The sequence below is a fragment of the Zophobas morio genome, unplaced genomic scaffold, assembly GCF_036711695.1.
Source record: "Zophobas morio isolate AGI-343-1 ecotype UQ-CSIRO unplaced genomic scaffold, CSIRO_AGI_Zmor_V1 ptg000011l, whole genome shotgun sequence".
Lineage (NCBI taxonomy): Eukaryota > Metazoa > Arthropoda > Insecta > Coleoptera > Tenebrionidae > Zophobas > Zophobas morio.
Genome location: NW_026972116.1, coordinates 7,868,029 through 7,889,738, shown reverse-complemented (window position 1 = coordinate 7,889,738; position 21,710 = coordinate 7,868,029). Strand labels below are relative to the sequence as shown.

The window sequence follows — 21,710 nt, the reverse complement described above, 5'->3', positions numbered from 1 at the left end:
CTAGACCACCTGCCTGCTATAAACAGTAATATCACAAAATATGCGTTTATTGAAATTACAAAAATAGTAACAATATATGAATGATACATGCACATGGCAACACAAAACGGTTATAATAGCTTGACCTTAAAACCTACGATGAAAAAATGAAACATGTAGATAAACGATAAAATTAAATGGCAATGAAGGTTATCACGATACTACTTTAAGAGTTCTTCTTTGGGACTGCAGTAATAATGCTTTTCACTTCAGTGTATTGATTCAAACCATAAATTCCCATTTCTCTTCCATGTCCAGAATCCTTATAACCTCCAAATGGTGTCTGGGTACCCAATACATTGTAAGTGTTCACCCAAACAGTGCCAGCCCTAATCCCCTGAACTAAATAATTGACTTTGTCTATATCTTTCGAGAAAACGGCAGCCGCTAATCCGTAATTTGTGTTATTAGCACGCTCGATGATTTCATCCAAATCCTTGAAGCGCATCAGTTGTTGCACGGGACCGAATATCTAATAAACAATATAATATATACAACCGTCTCTGAAAAAATCAAAACTTACCTCCTCCTTAGCAATCACGTTGTTGTCGTCAACATTCGAAAATACAGTGGGTTCCACAAAGTAGCCCTTGTCTCCCACACGCTTCCCCCCTACCAATAACTTCGCCCCTTGGTTAACACCCTCTTTCACAAGCCCTAGAATCTTCTCCATCTGGACATTGTCAATCTGTGGTCCTTGCTCGGTTTTCGCATCAAAGGGATTGCCAACCGTGCGTTTCTTTGCTCTTTCTACGGACCTTTCCACAAACTCATTATAAATATTATCTTCAACGTAGATTCTAGAGCCCGCACAACACACTTGGCCTTGATTGAAGAACACCCCAAAGTGGGCTTGTTCCACGGCCTCTGCAATATTCACATCACCTAGAATTATATTTGGGCTTTTGCCTCCCAATTCAAGGGTCGTACGCTTCAAATTTCCCACTCCTGACATTTGTTGAATTTTTAGCCCCACTTCGGTCGATCCTGTAAACGCTATTTTATCAACTTTACGGTTGGCGACCAGCGCAGCGCCTGCATCTCCAAAACCGGGAACTATATTGACAACACCTGGGGGAATCCCCGCCTCTTTTATCAGTTGCGCCATGTACAAGGCGGTTAGAGGGGTTTGTTCGGCGGGTTTAAGTACCACAGTGTTGCCCATACTAAGAGCTGGGGCTATTTTCCAAGCCAACATCAAAAGCGGGAAGTTCCAGGGGATGATTTGTCCGCATACTCCTACAGGTTCATGGCGGGTGTGGCAAACGAAGGGACCATCCATTGGAATGGTTCTTCCATGATTTTTGTCAGCCCAACCGGCCATGTATCGAAAGACTTTAATGCTACTCAAGATGTCGACAGGGTAGGCTACATGGTAAGGCTTGCCGTTGTCGAGAGTTTCGAGACTCTGTTTAAACAGTGTTAATTAGTGATGAAAGACGCGGTTTTACTATAATGGTTATCAAGGTTTTATGCTTTCTGGAAGCAAGAAACCTGCTTTGGTATGGTACATACCGCAAGGTAAGCGGCATCGCGTTCCATCAAATTGGCTACTTTGTTGAGGAGGACTCCTCTTTCGGAGGCGTCTATTGTTCGCCATGGAGAATTAAAGCGGAAGGCTTCGTAAGCGGCGTCTACTGCCAAGTCGATGTCTTCTTTGGAACCTTGTTGGACTTCAGTTATGACTTCACCTGTAGTAGGGTTGACAGTTGGGAAGGTTTTACCGGATTTAGCTTTGTGCCATTCGTTGTTAATAAATATCTAATAATAGAACAACAGTTCAATATTACTGGTTTTATCAAATATAATGCACATAGTTTTTTGTTAAGTCATGAATTCATGAAATCAGTTTATTAAGCGAAGCACGATTATTTCAATAAAGACTCATTTTTCATTTTTTTTTTTTTTTATTAAAAATCCATGAATATTTACCGAAAGTCGTTTACTTAAGTAACTACTAATCATCAGTTAAAATTGGCCTTGGCCTGTTTTACAAGATAAGTGACCGACTAAACTTGCTTCACAACTCCTACCTATGTAAAAAATAAATATAACCATTATTTAAAATTGATCGACGTATTTCTGGTTTTACCGTTAAGTGAAAACAACTTTGATTTTCCTATAATGCATGAACGCGAAATTACCACAAATTACATAACACAAATTTTCGATTTCAATTTAAAGTTGTTTTCAAACAAGGACTGAAACAATAATTGTTTTAAAAACTTGCCTGGAGGAGTATAGACATCATTTTGTAGCTAAATTTTCTTTCTATACAGATAGTAGTTTTGAAGTAATGTTGATTGATTGGTTGAAATAAAATACTCTGTATGTAGATCTAACATGTTTGTGAGTAAATACAATACAAAAAGACAGACAGCTACTTATGTATTACGTTGAGAAATGAGAGTGATTTTTGCATTACACGTGACGTCGTGTGCGAAAAACACGATTTCGTACTGCAAGATTTTTTATAATTCCGTTTTATAATATATACATTAAATGAGCCGTTCTCTACAATTAAAACTGTTATAAATGTCACTTTTTCGCACTGAGTGCGAAAACAACTTCAATATGACACTGAAATTGACGACCAAAGAATCAGTATTATACAATGGAATTATAAAAACTATTTTTCTTCATTTTCCATCAATTAATCATGTCACATCTGTTAGCACCGCGTCTTACAGTAGTCATTGTTAAGCATTTGTTAATGAAACAAAACCTAGGTAAAGTGAAATGTTCTCCTTTCTCATCGACTCCGGTATTCGAGGATGATGAAAAAAAACTTAATGTGTTATACTAATCAAGTTTATTACCACTCGCATCAGAGGTTGAAACATCACTACTTACAACTTTAAAGTTTTCCATTGTATTACAATTAATTCCTGCATACTTTAAAGAAATACATTTTCATCATTCCCTGTCGCTGAACCGACAAGTATAATTTTTGCTTACTTATTTCGTAACTATGCACTACTTTTATCGGTCGATAATCCAGGTTCACTGGCTTATTACATTATTACATTGCAAAGTAACAGATCGACGGTATAAATTCGACATATCTACAAAAACAATCCCACAGAACAAAATTTCTGCTGTATTCTTAATGCAGATTTAAACTCTTCGGAGAGGCAGGGAGGCGCTATCCCCAACAGCATCAGCATATATTTCTTATTATTGTTATTTTATTTTCCCGTAATTTTATTGTAGTGACTATGGTTTTAAAAATTTAGACACCCTGCGTTTATACAAGAAAAAGTTTTTGACTTCAAATATTTTTTACACAATACTGTTATGAAATAAACCCTTATGTCGCCCCGGTACGACGCGTATGCGTTCTAGTATGTACGGCGATGATGACTCATTGTCGGTGACGGCGACCGGAGAAGAGCCTGGAAGCGGAAGTTGCGAATGGGTGCTCCAGACAAGTCTAGTCTTATATTTTAAACAAATTTAAAGAAAACATGTCGGCTTATAAGATCTTATGAGACACGTCCATAACATGTTTTTGCCAGTACTCGTGTTGCTCCGCTTCCTCCGCCTTGAGTTAGCGTCTCGCCTTCGTAACATCATTCATAATCGTAGATATGCATTTTCGGGCCTCGTGTCTCAAATAACTATTTTGTTCAACCAAAAGCACTTTCAACTCATTTTCAAATTGACGGTAATCTAACAAGACAAATCTTCGAAAATCCATGGCTACCTTTAACGTTTTTTTTTGTTCTCTCGGTGTATTGCATTTATTGTTAGTTAATACAGTTATTATTACTAACCCAATTTTGTTATCATGGAAGTACACTTTTTTTTAGAGCGACATAACAAATAATCGAAGGAAAAAAGATTAATGTCAACATACTGTAGACCAGTGGTTGGAAGTAATTCAATTACGAGTAATTCATTACTGTAATACAATTCCCTTTCAAATAATAGGTAATTGTAACGAAATACTTTTTTAATTTAATTAATTTAAAATTTTCAAAAAACTACATTAGTAGAAATTGTATTAAAAAATCCATTGCGCTCTACAGAAATAAAATATCTTCATAAATAATTGAGTAAACAGGCGCAGAATATTTAAAATTTGTGGTCAAACAAACTTTAGCCATTTTTCTGGTCCACTCAAATCTATGACAGGTAACAGGTTACATTATCTTGTAGCCCCCTTTAAGTATTTAGGAGCTCCTTTTTATTAAAGATTAAAAGATTTGCGTCCGCAGGTAATTATCGGTGGACTGTCTCTCCAACCAATGCAAATTTTTGTTTAAAAGTTGTTGCAGTTGGCATCGAACTTTTATTTGTAGCTAGAGTGGAATGAAATTAGGCGCAAAAGAATCGGCTCTTCAATTTTTGGTAAAATATGTAACATGTTGCCCCACAACAATTCCATTTAGCGCCGCAGTGGAAGATGTTTAGTGTTGGCACGGATGTTTTTAAGACAAAAGTCATACCTTAGCTGATGAAAATTTTGAATGTCAGTTATTATTGAATTTAAATTATGAATATAGTCCTCTTGCGTGAAGTATTTATTTATTTTATTTTATTTACCGATGTGAATATGTAACAAATGCGTTAGTAAAATAAATCACTCACTGCCTTTATCATTCTAACGCGTTTTTTCTTAACCCTTTAGACCCAATTGTGACTTGATCAAATTTTTCAAAGTGCAAAAAGTAATTTTGAAAGTAACGAGTAATTGTTATGAATTCCTTAAAAAAAAAAGTAATTTGTAATTGTAATGAATTACTATTGTTACTGCATAATTGTTCCAATCATTGTGTAAGACTGCCAATGTACTTTAATTGATAATAAAATAACATGAAAAACGTAAATACTTATCTACAAACATACATAAAATGATAACTTTATCACTACAACACAAACTTTAACATTATTATTATTCTCCGCCGCGACGGTCAAATTGTCAAAGGAATAAGTAAGTGCAATCGAATATTTTGCGAAGTCATTTAAACTCTTGAATATTTTCATACTTCCTTAGATATGCAGGGATTTGTCCATAGTACATCAACCAAACGGAAGTTCCACTGTGGCTTTCTGATTAATTACGGTTACATTTTATGTATCTAGTTGTGAAAATAATGCCAACATGAACATTCATTTTTTCCTCTAGAAGATATACTGTTTAGGGATTAAGCGTCTGAATAATTACTGCTTGTCAAATTTTTGCAAAGTGGTCAGAAAACTGAGCAATTTGAAAATTAATCATAAAACAGATATCGACAGTATAGAATCATAATAAATCTACCGTAAATAAATTAGCAAAAAATGCAAATTTACAATAATTGTTAACCGGGTTTGTGGAAAATTATATTAACTACATTTATTCATTACATGCAGCTTAGTATTAGTATTTAATATCATAATAACAAATAGTTTTTACAGTCATCTGCTTAGGTATACATACTATACCTATAGTTTATGTTAACACACGAATGTCAAATTTCCCAACCTCACACATCTTCTTAAGTAACTTTAGGCTACGAGTTTCTATTGAAATACAGTACCGGAAGAGCAATAAAAAAACAGGAACAAAAACAGCCATGCATTTTTGAAGATGGATTTGATAGAATTTTCATCTTGTCAGATTACCATTAATTTGAAAGTTTTGAGTTGCTCTCTCGGTATTTTTTAAAGTATCCTTCAGGTCCGTGTCAGAAAGTTTGTAAGAAGAGGCGGTAGGCCGAGTCGGATAAATCTGACAAGGTTTGTAAAGGCTCTAACGAGAGTGTATTATACAATAGTATTTTGTAATATCCTTGCCACTGTCAGATAAATTTTGATGTTAACTTTTAATATCAAAATTATCGAAAAAAAACGAAATTCATATAAGTTTATATAAGATTTGGATTCCCGATTTCCAGATGGTCCCATCCGCCCCTGTATACACAGCAGTATTAAAAAATACTTTACAGTATATTAGGCATCTAGGGTGAAAACTGATCAATTATGTTTACAAAGTCGAGGGTATGGAATTTGTAAACAAGGAGTAAAAGACTGGGCTTATATTTAATTGTAAAGTAAATATTAATATTAATAATCAATCATTATGTTTGTTTGATAAAGACTTCATGTGAATGTTGTCCGTAATTATTGTCGGGCTATAGTTTACTAGATTTTTACTACCCTAGGGTTACTTAACGCCCGATCGCACGAAAAACTTGTCACATATTTGAAAAATAAATCAAAAATTCGAGACCGTTAATTAAAGAATAAATTAGTCATTCCAAAACGCTAGATAAGAAATCTTTAACGACGAAAGAAAGGAAGCCGACGTCATTATCAGGGTGGTAGATGTCAGGGACGAGTATTCCGATAGTATTACCTACTGCTCTGAAGTAGCTGATTTAAATTTGCCAAAATAAAAGACTCCATCCACTGGCCATTGACTACGGCAAACAGTGGTCACAGACTTCAGTAAGAAGGTGAAACTGCATACAGAAATTATTTCCAAAATGTGGAAACATCTGTGCAAAAACTGTAGCGTAATTTTAATGTTAGCCACTTCAGAAAACCTAATCTGTTTAAAATTATATTTTTGACCAATTCCAAATTTTATTTTTATGACTATACCCGTCTTTACTCCACCAAATAAGTTACAAGTTCAACGCCAATCATTAAATATAACAAATAGTTTTACTAATCTAGAAAACACGAACGTTATTTTTAAACTAGTCAAGTGATTATTATAAAAGTGCCATTACTTTTTTAATTAGTTGCGTTACTTAATTATGTTTATTTGGTGATAACTGATAACATAATATTATATAGTAATATTTATCTTCTTTTTAGACGGTAAGAATCTTAATGAGTTGTAAACTACGGCATATACGTCATATATATATATTTATGAAACCTAAAAATGCAAATTTGAAGGACAGAATAATACGTTGGAAAATTGATGTACAAATTAAAAATACAATAAATCTATACAACAAATAAATGCAACTTAAACCATTTGACTTTACTCCATTGTTGCTTCCATTTTCTAAGTCTAAACCCGTGTTATAACTAAACTTTTGTGCGTTAATGACATGTCTGAAAGGTGGATGTCTTTCTGTCTTCAGTTAGTTTATACATGTAAAAAGAGTTTTATAGATATTTTTGTTGAACAATGTACATAAAAACTAATCTCTTGTGGTCCTCTTTTTAGTAATCTCGTTATTGTTTCGACCTTGTCCTTGCACAGTTTATAAATAGGTACCTTAATGCAAACATCCATATACCAAACTTGTTTCTTTCTATTATATCTACATGGAATTTTGGACATTATCCTGATACTTAATATTTTTCTGTAATTATCACCAGGAAACCAAGAGTGATTATTATTTAAATCGCGTGCTGATAAACATACCTGATGCATACCGCACGTAATTTTCCACAACGCAATTTTTTTAGTAAATGGCAAAAAAACTTACCCCCGAATATAACACATTTGGATTCTCCTGGGGTGCAGGAAGGGACGAATATGAACATTTCTGAATTTTTGAGAAGGCACTTCTTGCTACTCGCAGCATTTTGTTACAAATTAAATGCTCGCTACTCTTCTCAGATTAATACTAAACTAACGAACTCAACGTGTGAGCAGTCTTTTAATACTCACAGCTCACAATACTGTGGCACTATATCGGAAAACTACGTATCTATCTAACGAAATCTTGTGTGTATGAACCGGTCATCGAAATTATGCAAACTTTGGTTATAGCAAAAACTTTGAATGTTTATAGTCCTTGAATTGGCGTTTTCTGCTTTAGTTTGAATTATAGTCTACCCGCCAACATTAATTTTTAATTCATTTATTTAATTACATTTTTTTAAATGCCAGAATGCTTCCAGCACTTTCGATGACGTAATTGACACTAATTTTGACTTTTGACAGTTGGTCAACTGACGGTTTTTTTTTTCAATTAAACAAGAGAAATAGAAATCATAAAAAAAGCATAGTACTCTATATTTATATGTAATAGGTACCATATTTGCAAAATTACCAGTCATTTAATTTGTAAAATGCTATTGACAATTGTATATTGGGTTGCATAACCACAACTAGAAATTTGTAATTCAATAAATTACAACTTATTACTTTTTCTTTATTATTCTGTTTTACTACAGCTCTATATCACCTATCACGCAAAATATCAAACAAAACAATGAATTAACATTTGGATTATTAGGAATTAAATTTGGCAAGTTATATTTACTCAGTCATGGAACATATTAGTCTCCATTTTGCAACTACTAATAAATTATTACATTACACAATCAGAATTATGTACATAATAAACGGTAACACCAAGTTATCAACTTGATCAGTTTTTGCCTCAGTTATAGCTCCAATTATAATAGCTAAAGCAGTCTTCACGTAGTCCATATTGGATAATTTTATAAAATCTGTAAAATATAAATAAGTCAATTCACACAGCAAAAGTGATCAAGTACTCTACCACAAAATACGAATAGAAAAATGGCTAGCAACTGGCTGCCAATGCATGCAACAGTTCCTTCTACAGTCTTCCGCGACCCTATAACACAACTCCCATTAACAACAGTAGTCAGTTTTAAAACGACAAATTTCACCTCTCCAATGATGGGTTCCAAATTTTGAGCCTACAATGCTGGCAGCTGTATCTCCCACTCCTATACTCAGAACACCACTCAAAAGCGGTAACAAATTAAAAACTGCTGAATTGGTCACATCACAAGGTGCCGGATGAATCCACAAAGGTAGAGAACACCCGGCTAATAGATACATAGGTGTAAACGCGATAATGCCCGTATCTTTTTCATCACCAAATACAACAAGACCATTTTGTAGAGCCTCTGCCAACGGTGGAATGTTCAATACCCTAAGAACCTATAAATTCCAAAGTATAGATGCACTAACGTTATTAATGTATACATACTTCTAACATAAAAAATATTCCCAGAATTACACCACTTGCTAGGTACAAAAGACAACAATTGTATAAAAGGCCTGGTATAAAAACTGCTATAATTAAAAAATGGAAAATTTTTCGTCCAATTGTGCTCGCTTTTTTGGCCCTTTTTATTCGCCGGTTTACAAACACGACTGCCACTAGACTAAACAGTACCCAGTACACAAGAACTTTATTCTAAAATTGTCATCATGTAGCGCATACTCATACAATACTCAGCAAGTATGACTTACTCTCTGAAGATCCTCCCAAAACAGGGTTAAAATCCACAATAAAGGATTAGTTTTCAACAAAATTTGTAGAGGTACAACAACAACAAATGCAAAAATTAACCCAGTTAAAATATAAAACTTTAGAGGATTTTTAATACCAAATTGGTACGATATGAAAATAATTGCTGATAATCCAATGAGGCCAACCTTTTAACAAAAGTAATACAAAAATTTTACGTTAAAAATGGTACATTCGTGAATACCTGTATTGTTAAAGTAGACATTTGCATCATACTTGTTGCTGGCCTTATAATATTATTCAAAATATTTATTACAGTAAAATACAACAATAAAATGTAACTTTGGCAGCAAATAGCTGCCTCACCCAATGAAAAACAGTTTGGCATATTTTTCAAAACTGAGAAATATAGACTATGATATAGTACAGTAGATACGATGGCACTCCAGAATGAAAACAGTAGGCCTAAAAATTATGAATTAGCTATGAGGGAAAATTATGTAAAATTTATTTGATATTCGTTTAATTAATGGCATTTAGTTGCTATAGTTCACAATATCCTTGACTTTTCCTCAACCTCTATTATACCTATGTGCATATAGGGGCACATAATTTGTAATCTGTTAAATTTAAACAAGAGCTGATTAGGCTGAGAAACCCAAATGAGCGTCAGTACAGGTCATAACAGTAAACATAACGAGAAAAACAATACCGCTCTATGTTCACAATTCCTGGGAACTAATTATCATGGCTCCCTCATCACTTCTTTGAATTTTTTAATAGACACAATACAATTAAAACCTACCTCTATGAAGGCATATTTGGAGCAGTCCTGCCACTATGCAACAAGCCAGTATCAACCAAACATTTGTAACTTTCAGTCTTACAGTTTTTGAACTTTCGTACAGAAATATTAATGATGAAAACAGTAAACCTACTGAAAAAATCGAAGATAGTTTATATGTAGAAGAGGACATGACTGGATGTGCAGCCGCAGAAGTAATTAAAGCTGCAGGCAGCAGAAACATAAGCCAAAGACCGTGTCCTGCATGAGGCCTGTTAAGTAAGCAGACAATTAAAATAATGTATTTCTCAAATTAATACTACTTACCTTGTGTGCAGTTTATGTTTATTTAAGAAAAGTGTAATATTATGACTTGAAACAAACATACTTGTTCTCCTATATGATGTAAAAAAATTAAAATTAATGTTACTGGAATATAATTACAAAACTGATAAAAACATTAATTTTGTACTTTGGTCAACATGTTTTGCTTCGGAAATAAAATCATAACGATTGAACACAACTTAATCACATTCAACTCAAAGTTACAAATAATTAGATTTATAAAATCGGTATTTAATTTAAGATTTTCCGAGTGGTTTTTGAAATGAAAGATAACTAAATACAATTTTGACAAGATAACCTCACTACTTCTCTTTCTGCTTAAATTTGTCAAAGTGACAGTTGACATATATCACCATGCAGCACCCATGCACCAACAAATATCCATACTTTTATAAATGTTTGTTAAAGCTATTTTCAGCCATTTCGTAATTTAACAGTACCACTGTACAAAAGATCTTGTGGTAAACTGATCATGTTTTTATTGATAATACATAAGTAAAATGTTTCTTCTTTTTTTTTTAATCCAATGTCTTGAATTTCATCTTTCGCGGGTATTTTAGGCCACGATCTACATCATCGTGTGTCTACGTAATCCATCGACAAGTGTGGTAAACATAACCTCAAAAAAAGTATAAATTTTTTATCTATTCGTCACTTTCATTCTAAACTGAGTTTTTCAAGATCTCAGCTTGTGCTACTATGGGCTAAGTTCTTAAAATACCCAATGATGCGACTAGGTATTTATATTTAAAAAATATTGCTCCCTGAAGAACTATGACTGAACTAAGGGAATCTCGCTTTAAAAGTTACATAGACGAGGAGGAGTTTGCGGTAACGTTTCGCAATTTAGTTAATATATATTTATTGATAATTAAAACTTTCAGTCAATTACTCTCACTGATGACCAGAGGACAAAACTCCTTGATGGTGAGTTACGCCCCCTCTTATTAAGGCAAAAATAATTGTAATATTTCAAGGTGAGACCGTAGTCTGTGAAGCGCCAAAGGTTCTGTTATTTTTACCTTTAAGTGACCGGAAAAAAGCTACTAAAGGCATTTTAACAGTTACTACTTTTAAATTATCTTTTGCTAGTGCTGATGATAGGGAAGGTGATAATTGCTACCAACAAAACTTTTTACTAGGCCCCAATGATACATGCTTGTCTTCCATTGATACTATTTATCAGATTGGGGATAAAAGTAGGAAAAAGTTAATTCCTGGCCAAAATGTTTCAGGCAAAATTAAGGAACTACTTGTTGTTTGTAAAGTACTGACACATGTTCTTGTTATAATTACTTTTCTCACAACCACCATTTTTAGAATATGAGATCCTTGGAGTTCAGTTTCAAACACGCTGACAAAGATAGTGGCAAAAACGTGACAAATGCGCTGTTACATCATGCTTATCCAAAAAGGCACAGCTTACTGTTTGCTTATGACTATAAGTAAAGATGTTAATGTTGTATGAGAGTGCAGTAAGTACATTTATATTGTTTTAGGGAACCTTGTTGTACATCCTTGTTAAAAGAAGTGTGTCTTTTTCGGAAACGCGACAACTGGAAAAGAGAGTTAGAAAGGACTAGATGCAAAAATTGGAAAGCATCAGTTGTCAATGAGAATTTTCAAACATCACCAGCAATGATGTCTACTCTAATTGTACCTCAATCTCTTACAGACAGTGCGTTAACGTTAGCCGTCGAGCATTTTCGAAACAGGTGTTGTCCTGTATGGGTAAGATTAAATCTGCTTACAAATAGAGTTATCGCGGTTATACAATATAAGGTGCATTTATTATTAGATAAGAAATATTATCGTTCATTAAACGCCGGTTGACCTTGGTTTTTTTACCTTGATGGTGTTTCGTCTATCTTAAAAAAGTAAATAGATGCGTATTTAATACATGTTTGTTTTATATTAATGTAATTCAAAGCTATTTTATCAATTTTGATGTAGATACATATTTGTTATCTAGCCAGTTAAATTTAGGATTATCGACGACTACATAAAAATGTAAATAGAATCGTACCACTTTTTTTTCGAAAATTAGTATGTTAGTACAAAGCATGTATTACTAATATATTATTCTAAAGAATATTCGTATATTGTGATAAATATGCAAATGACGTGTTAGGTTTGGGGAACTCCTCAAGGCGCCGCGCTAGTCAGAATGGCTGATCTGTTGCCAACAATCCAAGACCGTACCCAAGAAAACATATTGTTAGAACATATTCGCAAAAGCCATCCAGAAAAAAAGCAGCCATATATTATAGATCTCACAAAGGAATGTCCATCACCGAAAGAAATCCAATTGAGCTTCCTAAAATTGAGAGACCTCTGCGTACCTGAAAACACACGAACTTTTAAAAGTCAAGATTTCAAATTTTATGGTTTACTCGACTCCACCAAATGGATGAGTCACGTGTCGACTTGTTTATCCAAAGCACTTGAAGCTGTCAACCAAATATATGACGAAACTTCGACTGTTGTTTTGCAAGAAGGTAAGTTTTACAGTTTCCCCTATAGGTTCTTTGATTGCCCAATCCACTGTGAGTACCGCAGTGGATGAAATTGTAAACAGACTTTCAAGGTTATTCATTCATGTATCGTTTTCTGTGGTGTTTCGTTTTTTTAAGTGCTTTTGCATTAAATTAAATTCTAATATAACCTTCATAAATGTTTTAGGTAACGGTCAAGACCTGAATTGTGCGATTTCCAGTCTAACACAGTTAATGCTAGATCCATACTTTCGAACAAAATTTGGTTTTCAGTCACTGATCCAAAAAGACTGGGTAGCAATTGGACATCCATTTGTAAACCGGTTGGGTCATATTTTAAGCAAAGATATCGAACAGTCGCCTATATTTCTTCTGTTTCTTGATTGCGTCTGGCAGTTGATACAACAGTATCCAACAGCTTTCCAGTTTAGTGAGACTTACGTGACTACTATTTGGGACTCTGCTCACATTTCCCTTTTTGAAACCTTTTTATTTAATTGCGAACATGACCGCATCATAGCTGAATGCGTAAGTTGCCAACACTGTTAGTTGGGTGTGGTTACCAATTATGATTTCAGGGTGGCGTTGGTCATAGCCCTCTTATTTTACGAAGTGTGTGGGACTGGAGCGAACAGTTTGCTGAGAAAGATATTGCTTTGTTTTGCAACCCCCTGTACGATGACAGCTTTAAAGGACCGCTGCGACCTCAGAGTGCAGTTTCCCATTTGGATGTGTGGACTCAGTGTTACTTTCGATGGTTACCAGATTTAGAAATACGGAACGGAGGAAAACCACAGATCGATTTATGTAATAGGTTTATAGTGTCTGAAATTTTTGAGTTGCGTGAGAGAATTCAGTCAGGGGAAGTGAACGGAAAATTGAGTAGGAGTAAGGAAGAGAATTTGGAATTGTTGAGGAAGGTGAATAGTTTTTTTCCGTTTAGTCGAAATAATGGACAGATTGCTGGGATGTTGCCCATTAACAATGTATTACTTACTGGAGATTTGCTGGACACGCAGTCCATACTTAATTTAAATAACGATTAAATTGTGCCTGCATTTATGAGATTTCATACAGAACTTCCAAGTTTTTTAAAAGAAGATGAGGTTTTTAATTTCAGCTAACGTGTTTTACCCGTGGTGATAATTTGTGAGAATAATTTTAAGTTAAGGGACATAATAAAAGTAACACCAGTAATAGCTTTAAATTTTTAACATGTACGTATCTAAGCTAATGTCCAGTGGAGAAACCAAATAATTTGTTTTATTGTATTTATGTTCAGTATTTGTTTTCATTATACTTCCAGTTTATCGCAATGTACAACTTTAATTAATTTAATTTTTTAACGAAATGAGCCTATTTTTGTTTAATTTATGTGAAATAAACTATGAGTAGCCATTGCAAAGTATATTTTACTTACCTTCTCCTCCCTCATCTGACTCGTGGACTTCACATTCAACTCACAAGGTACACATGTGAATTAAAACATACAACCTTAAATATCTATTTAAAAATTAAATATCACAGAACAATGTTTAACTACGTAAAACATCCAATTCTTCAGGGGTCACGTGTAAACGGAGTTGCTTCTCTATCAACAAGTCTTGAATTTGGGCCAGCTCAGCAGGGATGTAAATGGCAGCGTCGATATATAAAGCCTAAAAATAATGTAATTTGGTACTAACATGGCAAAAATTGTCATAACATATAATTTATTATTTCACTAAGTTTCAAAGTACCGAGTGACTTGTGAATTTTTGTCAGATTGGCAACATTTAAAATTTTATCATGGCATACTTGACGCGTCAGTAGCTGCCATCTTCTCATTGTTTTTTTGGGCGCGCTCATGTCAAAACTGACAATTGTGAATGACATGCTCACACTGATGTCAATAATTCAGAATTGCCAACCCACAAATTTGTTTATTAATCACCCGGTATATCGCATGACTTTAAAATATTTGCGAAAAATTCTTTGACAGGACAATAAAATAAAAAACAGCAATCAACTTACTTTTAACCAAGGGCATTCTTCGACGGCACGATAATACACATTCCGGACTAAGGCAGGATCAAAGTATGCGTGGATAAACTGCAAATACAGCCTCCACACCAAACCACACCTCCTGGTACACATATCCGGTCTTGTGATACGTCTAAATAAAGCCAACATGCGGTTCTTCTGACTTCCGCTAATTTCATACTTGCGTCCGGTAAAAGTTTCAATCAAAGTTTCCTGAGCGGAAACAATATTCTGATTGGTTATTAACACCAGAAATAATGTGGGAAAGGCTCGCCCAGTTTTCATGAGAAGCGTTTTCAATTTCCACCATGGTACTCCTGAGCAGCTCGTCATACTTTGTTCTTTTGCAAGAACAGCAAGTAGGAATAGATTATTAGGGTATTGTTCGATGGCTCGGCTCAACACCTCGTCCAAAATTTTAAAAGTTCCTTGGCCTGGATTATGAACGCAATGTTTAAACAAGACAGCAACGTAAAACTCGTAAATAACTTCCTTTTGATACATCATTCCAGGCTGTTTTTCTTCCATCTCTGAAAGAATATTCTCAAGGAAAGTGCCACACTGAATCGGGCCTTTGGTCAAGTACAAGAACCATCCATTGCAAATAATCCAGTCAATTGTAAAATTAGGAAGAAAGTGGTTTGTTACAGGAAGTTTCGTAATATCTTTTTGTAAGAGTTGTAGAGTCACATGTTTGAACTTGAGGTTAGCCTGGTTAATTAAATCATCAGTGACGTTATCAACAGAATTTTTCTCCAAAACATAACTTATTAAATGTTTTAAGGCATCATTATTTTTTTCCGCTTTCAAATAAACTTCAATAAGGATGCGATACATGTAGCAACGTGAAGTCTGCTCTTCGTCTATTGAGCTAGCTAATATTACTCGATTAGAACTAAAAGATAGGGTGGTTCTTATGATGTTTAAGCAAGTATCTAAATTCCCTTGTTCATATTCTATTAACGCATACTCACAGTAAAACAAAATATTGCTTCTGTTCTCTTCCTGCTTCAGTAAATTCTTCACGCTAGATTTGATTTTCTTGCTAAAACCCTGTGGCATTTTAAACCTGTTTTGTTTATCTAAAATTATTAACAACTTCTGGAATCTAAGCCACCACACCGTAGTCGCAGTTTTGTCATCACCAGTCAAACACTCAGTGCAACTTTTCATAATCGTCAATACAAAATCTAAGTATTCTTCTTGGCCAGGAAGAACCTTTATATATTGGGGACCCACTGATAATCTATTATCAATAATTAAATACGGATTGGTGAGGTCGATTGGAAACAACGGTAAAAATGCAGACAAAAGTGACTCAATAGAATCTAGAGCCCAAGGCACATAATCTAAACCCAAATCTTGCATTGTACTATGTCGAGTAGACAACAACGGTACTTTCAGTAACGTTAAAATCGTCGCGATTAACCTAAACGTGTTCTCCGGCATTGTGATAGGGTGAATCAACTCTGATACATCTTCTGGAAAAACCAAACGTTGTGGATCTTCACACTGTCCATCTTCCGTGTACGGCAACCAATGGCAAGCTTCTCTCAATTTCTCCGTCCTTAACCACAATTCGTGAAGGGGCAGTTGTGAATTGAAAACAACTTCTTCCAATTCTACTAACTGTTTCTCTTGAAAACTTGAAGGAATATTGAATTTGTTTTTGTCACTCGGTGATAGATTTAGTTCTAAGTATAACCTCAACAACGTCCACAATTGTTCAAAGAGACCGGCTTGTTTCAAAAATAGCCCGCATTGATACAACATTTTAAGTATATTTTCTTCCAGTTGGGCCCTTTCCATTGACGAGTTTCGCCGGAGTTTGTGCAAAACTGATAAACACTTAGTATACAAATTTAGTACTGCTGGGGTGTTACAATGTGACATGGAACACTGAGTCGATTCAATATAACCTTGCCACAAGATTATATTACCCTGCTCTTTATCAACAAGACTTTTTAGCTGGACTTGTAGCTCATCTGATGGGTATATACTAACAGCAACGTTCAAACGTTCTCGTAATAATTCCTCACAGTTTTGATTGTAGGTGAGAGCTTTGTCCAGGATTGATAGTTTACGCTCTGCTAGAACTCGTAAGCCTTTTGCAATACTCCCCTTTCGATAAGTTTTCTCAAACTGATACACAGTATCTTGAAAATTTACATACTCTAACCACAATTTTATATCATGGGTGTTCTCTGTTAATTTGCGATTATAACTGGCTGTGGTTTGAGACAGCTCTTCTTCTTGTTTAAACCCAGCGAAGTTCTCATCTTTTTTACTTCCTCCAAGTTTATTAACATTTTCTTTGGTTATCACTTGCTCTTTATTTTCAGAATTCTCTTTATCGAGTAATTTCTGCACTTGTTGGTAATACCTCTTAAACTTTTTTCTGTGTCGTACTTTCATGTTAGTAACAAAATACCTGATACTATATCGAGGAGCTGACGGCCGTGCTATAGTTCGAACACTAAGAAATTCTTTATTGCGTGCCTTGTCCACGGCAAAACCTTCCTCTTCAAGCTGTGGAACTGTAACAGTAGCTTCTTCTTCGTGTGCTTTGTGCTTATGTTTCTTGTCTTTTTTCTCTTTCTTGCGTTTCTTGCGTTCGGGGCTGTCAGAGACCGATACACTATCATTCTGTGATTCTGTATTTGGTGTCACATCAATTTGAAAACTGGGGTTGTGTAACCAGCTGGCGGTTTGTGGAGTTGGATCTGGTGTCGGCGCTTCGGCATCTGCTGCATAAGCAGCAAACAACGACATTTTGAAATATTTGTATTTACATAAATGTATTATTGTAAATAAATTTCTAACCTCACAAACGTCACTTGTCGTTTTGACAGTTTGGTTAGTGATGCTTTAGGGGAACACGATTGTGTTGGGGACATTGGTAGTTGAGTATGGATGGCGGCAAAATTTAATCTATCTATCCAAAATCTGGGCTGTAAGCAAAATTGAATGAAATAAAGGACAACCAACATTTTACGAGAGCTTAAACGTATGCTAAAATAACTGATTTTGAAACAGATCTTTTTTTATTATAAAATAAAGCGTGAGTGCTTTATTTCAATCAACTTTCATTTTTTTATTCTATTTTAGAACCATAATCTTATTTATAAGCACCCAAATGCGGGCTTAAATTGGCCTTTTTAGCACAAATCTGTCAAAAATTGCTAAGCAACAATTGATTGTTCATTTACACATGATTTACACTAATCAATTAATTATTCAAACACGCTTCGATATTCAACGTTTTTCAAGTTGGAAAAATAATATTTTATCAAATCATTACCTGACCGACTTCAAATTCTTCTAAACTTTCGTTTGAATAAAGGTTTTCCACTTCTTTAATTTACATTTTGAAAAACGAATTATCAAATAATCAACGTGGTATCCATAACAACATCAAAATAATAGCCAGTTATGTATTAAAATTCGCATCGGCACAATTCACACAGTCTTGCGGAAAATACTCAATATTTCGTTAAAAATAGTTTAGAAACTAAAATAGAATAAAACGTTGTATGTACCACGTGCATAATTGTCGATTGTGGCACTCGGGAAATAAAAAGCCCTCCTTCGTTGGGCTTTAAACATTCCCTCGTGCCACAATCTCCCTGATTATGCCCTTAATACATAAATAACTATTATGTATATGTATTCATAATTTTATATTTTTTACAGGGCAACCCGAAATATATTATTCATGTATTCCTTGATTCACACTAGAATTTCAAAAATACCACAAATCCACGACGTCTGTTTTAAAAACATCAAGTTATCTCTGGGGGTACAAATTTGCCGTCACTGGAGCATTTTTTTACACTCTTCATAAATTTGGATCATGTCCGTTTTCTCGGCGTTGGTAAATGAATATCTTGGCATTTTTTGAAATAATTTTCAACTGCTGAAAATTGACAGTGGCATAAGAATGCAAACTTGGATTCATGATATTTTTTAAATTCTACTACGAATCAAGGAACAGAAGAAAAATGTATTTTGGGGTGCCTATCCGGACAGGCCAAATTCGTTATTTACGCTGAATCAGCCTGTATCTATGTAATCACAATTTCATGGTCTACCAAACTCTGTTTAAAAATAAAAGTTCCGGATTAAGCTTTCTCCTTTCAAGTTAAAAACAATACCCTTTACAAAATTTCTATCTCTATCCGTTCTCAAGATACAAAGCCGCGAAATTTTAACTAGAGCAGTCTGTATATCGAAAGTACAATCAAAAACACGATCACAGATAATAATATGGATTTATGAAAACTTGTTTTTATTAATTTTCAACTCAAACTTTCAAATCGACAGTAAGCTGAATCTGACAAGACGAAAATTCAAAACTCGATGACTGCGTTCAAAGTTTAATTTTTCTTTAGATTGGTTGGGTACATGAAATCGATCCGACTTTCATTGTTACAAATAATTTTGAAATTATCATATCTGTATCTACAATTTCCTTCATTTTATAATATTACATAAAACTTAAACACTGTTATTTTTTATGATCTCGAACTTTTCGATATCTCGTTAATTATTATTAATTAAAGATAGAAAAAAATTGGTTTAAAGTTATTTAGAGAGAACTTAAAAAAAAATTTGAAATGACGTCATCACTTTTTTGGGAGGGGATAAACGGATAAATTTTGGTTAACGATTTGCTTTAACGTTTTGTACTTTCAAAATTAAATTGTAAAATGTTATGTTATTTCATAAAATTGAAATAAAATTAAAATTTAAAATTTTCGAGATGGGGCAGATCAGAAAAATGATAGATAGTGTTTTACCACAGTTAAAAGTGGCCATAGGTATTCCCATCACCCTATATTAACTTTTGTTAGGGTGAAAACCCAGAGATGATTTTTGAGGTGGAAATAGCCTTATTAGGATTCTACTTTAATTTCCACTACCACTTTTTACAGTAAATTATTAATTTGTGCTTTAAAAAGTAAAAACTAGTTTGGTTAAAAATTTAGGTACATCATAGAAGGTTTTGACTTATCATTTTGTCTTATCATTTTTGACAGCATAATTTTTATTTAATGAATAATGATTAAACACCTTTATCTACGACGGTGTCATTATAGCCACTTATCTGAAGTCATTTGAGTGCTATTATGACGATTTTAATGACACAAGTGCTATTATGGATTTCACAATGAAACTATTTTCATTACAAAACTCAATATATCCATTTAACAAAGACTCAAAATCCAAAACTTTCCATTGAGAATATATTATTATATATGATTGGACGAGGAAAAGAATTTAAAATATTTGAAGCAACTCTCTTTTTATTTTCTTCTGAAGTCTCTATGTATCCTTCATGATAGCAGTGAAGTCGATGTTTGCCGAAAGCAATGTCCTGTGTACTCCCAAATATTGGGCAGACGGCAGACCCATAAAAGAAGCAATTACACTACATATATTTCCAAATGTGTTCAAAGTATTAATAGTTACGTTTGGAAAAATGCTCAGTGTATATACTTCTTCAGACCGTGGCGTGGATAATAATTTAATACCCACGGTCTGGTTTATACATTTTCCATTTCTGTATCCCACATCCAAAAGAGTGTGTGTTTTGAGTTTTGAAAATGTATGTGGTGGGTATGGACCTAATCAGCCGGCATGGTTTAATGATCGATCCAGAACAGAAGATTTTGCGTTTCGGAGAATTCGTGCTGGGACGTCCGAATGTGGAAGCTGCGACGATGAGAAGTCATCGTTCCCGTGAGAGTAGAGACGAACCCCGGATACAGTTTGGGGATGGTGCAGCCGGCACGTGACTCGATCAACAAGCTCCTGATTTGCGAGCGCCCTAGTCAAAACTGATCGTGACATACCATTACGTGTGGCAAACGTGTTTCCCAATGCAGGCAATATCAGAAAAGGGGAGATTATTAGAATGTGTGAGCCAGTCGCCCGAGTATTGAACTGCGAAGAAGAAGACATTGAGAATGAGTCTAAGGAAGTGGATACCAAAGGCTTGGAGATCAAGTGGGACCAGCTGTCTGCTCGTGAGAGAAAACTGGCCAAGGACTCATTCATAGGCACCGTAATGTCTTCGCCTCAGAGGAGGAACCATTCGGGAAGACCAACATCGTAGAAAACCGAATAAACACTGGTGACACGGAACCGATCCGTCAGGCTCCGCGGAGACTACCCCTAGCCAAACAAGAAGAAGCTACAAGACTCGTGGACAAAATATTGAGAGTTGGGGTAATTGAAGAATCCAACAGCGTGTGGTCATCTCCCGTAGTCTTGGTCACCAGGAAGGACGGGACTACCCGATTTTGCGTCGATTATAGGAAACTGAACGACGTCACGAAGAAAGACAGTTACCCCCTTCCTCGTACAGACGATACCTTGACGACCTTATCCGGCTCGGTGTGGTTTTCGACCTTAGACTTGAAGAGCGGCTACTGGCAAGTAGGCTTTCACCCGGACGGCAAAGAAAAAACTGCGTTCTCCACCGGAAGTGGCCTCTATCACTTCACCTTTATGCCGTTCGGATTGTGTAATGCGCCAGCAACATTCGAGCGGCTGATGGAGATGGTGCTGAAAGGATTGACATGGAAGACCTGTCTGGTATACATCGACGACGTTATGATTATGGGCAAAACGTTTGACGACCATCTGAAGAATCTCGAGGAGGTGCTAGAACGAATCGAAAACGCTCGTTTGAACCTGAACCCCAAGAAATGCTCGCTCCTCCAGAAAATAGTCGAATTCTTGGAAGGAATTGCTAGCTACTGTTAAAGCCGTCAACTACTTCCACAAGCATCTTTACGGACAGGAGTTCCTGATCACGACCGATCACGCTGCTTT

General features: G+C 35.0%; 4 protein-coding genes across 6 annotated transcripts; 1 reads left to right on the top strand and 3 right to left on the bottom strand.

Moving 5' to 3' along the window:
* Positions 1-31: 31 nt before the first annotated feature.
* Aldh (Aldehyde dehydrogenase) lies at positions 32-7,911 on the bottom strand. The gene is made up of 4 exons (XM_064052967.1): positions 7,476-7,911; positions 1,555-1,800; positions 563-1,447; positions 32-511 (listed from the first exon to the last, which is right to left on the bottom strand). The coding sequence occupies exons 1-4, from the start codon at positions 7,572-7,574 to the stop codon at positions 206-208; spliced, it is 1,536 nt and encodes a 511-aa protein (XP_063909037.1). The 5' UTR covers positions 7,575-7,911; the 3' UTR covers positions 32-205.
* Positions 7,912-8,234: 323 nt separating this feature from the next.
* LOC135126812 (dolichol kinase) lies at positions 8,235-10,779 on the bottom strand. The gene is made up of 8 exons (XM_064052964.1): positions 10,336-10,779; positions 10,030-10,280; positions 9,469-9,689; positions 9,227-9,412; positions 8,961-9,170; positions 8,635-8,911; positions 8,502-8,579; positions 8,235-8,448 (listed from the first exon to the last, which is right to left on the bottom strand). The coding sequence occupies exons 1-8, from the start codon at positions 10,392-10,394 to the stop codon at positions 8,312-8,314; spliced, it is 1,419 nt and encodes a 472-aa protein (XP_063909034.1). The 5' UTR covers positions 10,395-10,779; the 3' UTR covers positions 8,235-8,311.
* A 150-nt stretch (positions 10,780-10,929) lies between these two features.
* LOC135126810 (myotubularin-related protein 10-B) lies at positions 10,930-14,253 on the top strand. 2 transcript variants are annotated; one of them, XM_064052963.1, is made up of 9 exons: positions 10,930-10,982; positions 11,035-11,184; positions 11,238-11,280; positions 11,331-11,620; positions 11,674-11,798; positions 11,853-12,084; positions 12,485-12,851; positions 13,036-13,376; positions 13,427-14,253. In XM_064052963.1, the coding sequence occupies exons 2-9, from the start codon at positions 11,128-11,130 to the stop codon at positions 13,892-13,894; spliced, it is 1,923 nt and encodes a 640-aa protein (XP_063909033.1). In that variant the 5' UTR covers positions 10,930-10,982; positions 11,035-11,127; the 3' UTR covers positions 13,895-14,253. The 2 variants fall into 2 exon arrangements, with proteins under 2 accessions (XP_063909033.1, XP_063909032.1); XM_064052962.1 differs by lacking the exon at positions 10,930-10,982 and having other exon boundaries at positions 10,991-11,184.
* Positions 14,254-14,313: 60 nt separating this feature from the next.
* On the bottom strand, positions 14,314-17,727 carry LOC135126809 (nuclear exosome regulator NRDE2). Of its 2 annotated transcripts, XM_064052960.1 has the most exons (3): positions 14,862-17,727; positions 14,392-14,506; positions 14,314-14,342 (listed from the first exon to the last, which is right to left on the bottom strand). In XM_064052960.1, the coding sequence occupies exons 1-3, from the start codon at positions 17,640-17,642 to the stop codon at positions 14,329-14,331; spliced, it is 2,910 nt and encodes a 969-aa protein (XP_063909030.1). In that variant the 5' UTR covers positions 17,643-17,727; the 3' UTR covers positions 14,314-14,328. The 2 variants fall into 2 exon arrangements, with proteins under 2 accessions (XP_063909030.1, XP_063909031.1); XM_064052961.1 differs by having other exon boundaries at positions 14,339-14,506.
* Positions 17,728-21,710: the final 3,983 nt, after the last annotated feature.

Excerpts from the sequence above, each read along its gene's own strand:
- LOC135126810 (XM_064052963.1), top strand. The coding sequence starts at position 11,128 with ATGACTGAACTAAGGGAATCTCGCTTTAAAAGTTACATAGACGAGGAG. Across the intron at positions 12,852-13,035 it reads GACTGTTGTTTTGCAAGAAG|GTAACGGTCAAGACCTGAAT; the intron begins GTAAGTTTTACA and ends TAAATGTTTTAG. Across the intron at positions 13,377-13,426 it reads ACCGCATCATAGCTGAATGC|GGTGGCGTTGGTCATAGCCC; the intron begins GTAAGTTGCCAA and ends TTATGATTTCAG.
- LOC135126812 (XM_064052964.1), bottom strand. The coding sequence starts at position 10,394 with ATGTTTGTTTCAAGTCATAATATTACACTTTTCTTAAATAAACATAAA. Across the intron at positions 10,281-10,335 it reads AAACATAAACTGCACACAAG|GCCTCATGCAGGACACGGTC; the intron begins GTAAGTAGTATT and ends CTTACTTAACAG. Across the intron at positions 9,171-9,226 it reads TTTGGGAGGATCTTCAGAGA|AATAAAGTTCTTGTGTACTG; the intron begins GTAAGTCATACT and ends TGACAATTTTAG.
- Aldh (XM_064052967.1), bottom strand. The coding sequence starts at position 7,574 with ATGCTGCGAGTAGCAAGAAGTGCCTTCTCAAAAATTCAGAAATGTTCA. Across the intron at positions 1,801-7,475 it reads CAAATGTGTTATATTCGGGG|ATATTTATTAACAACGAATG; the intron begins GTAAGTTTTTTT and ends TTCTATTATTAG. Across the intron at positions 1,448-1,554 it reads GCGATGCCGCTTACCTTGCG|AGTCTCGAAACTCTCGACAA; the intron begins GTATGTACCATA and ends CTGTTTAAACAG.
- LOC135126809 (XM_064052960.1), bottom strand. The coding sequence starts at position 17,642 with ATGTCGTTGTTTGCTGCTTATGCAGCAGATGCCGAAGCGCCGACACCA. Across the intron at positions 14,507-14,861 it reads AAGAATGCCCTTGGTTAAAA|GCTTTATATATCGACGCTGC; the intron begins GTAAGTTGATTG and ends CATTATTTTTAG.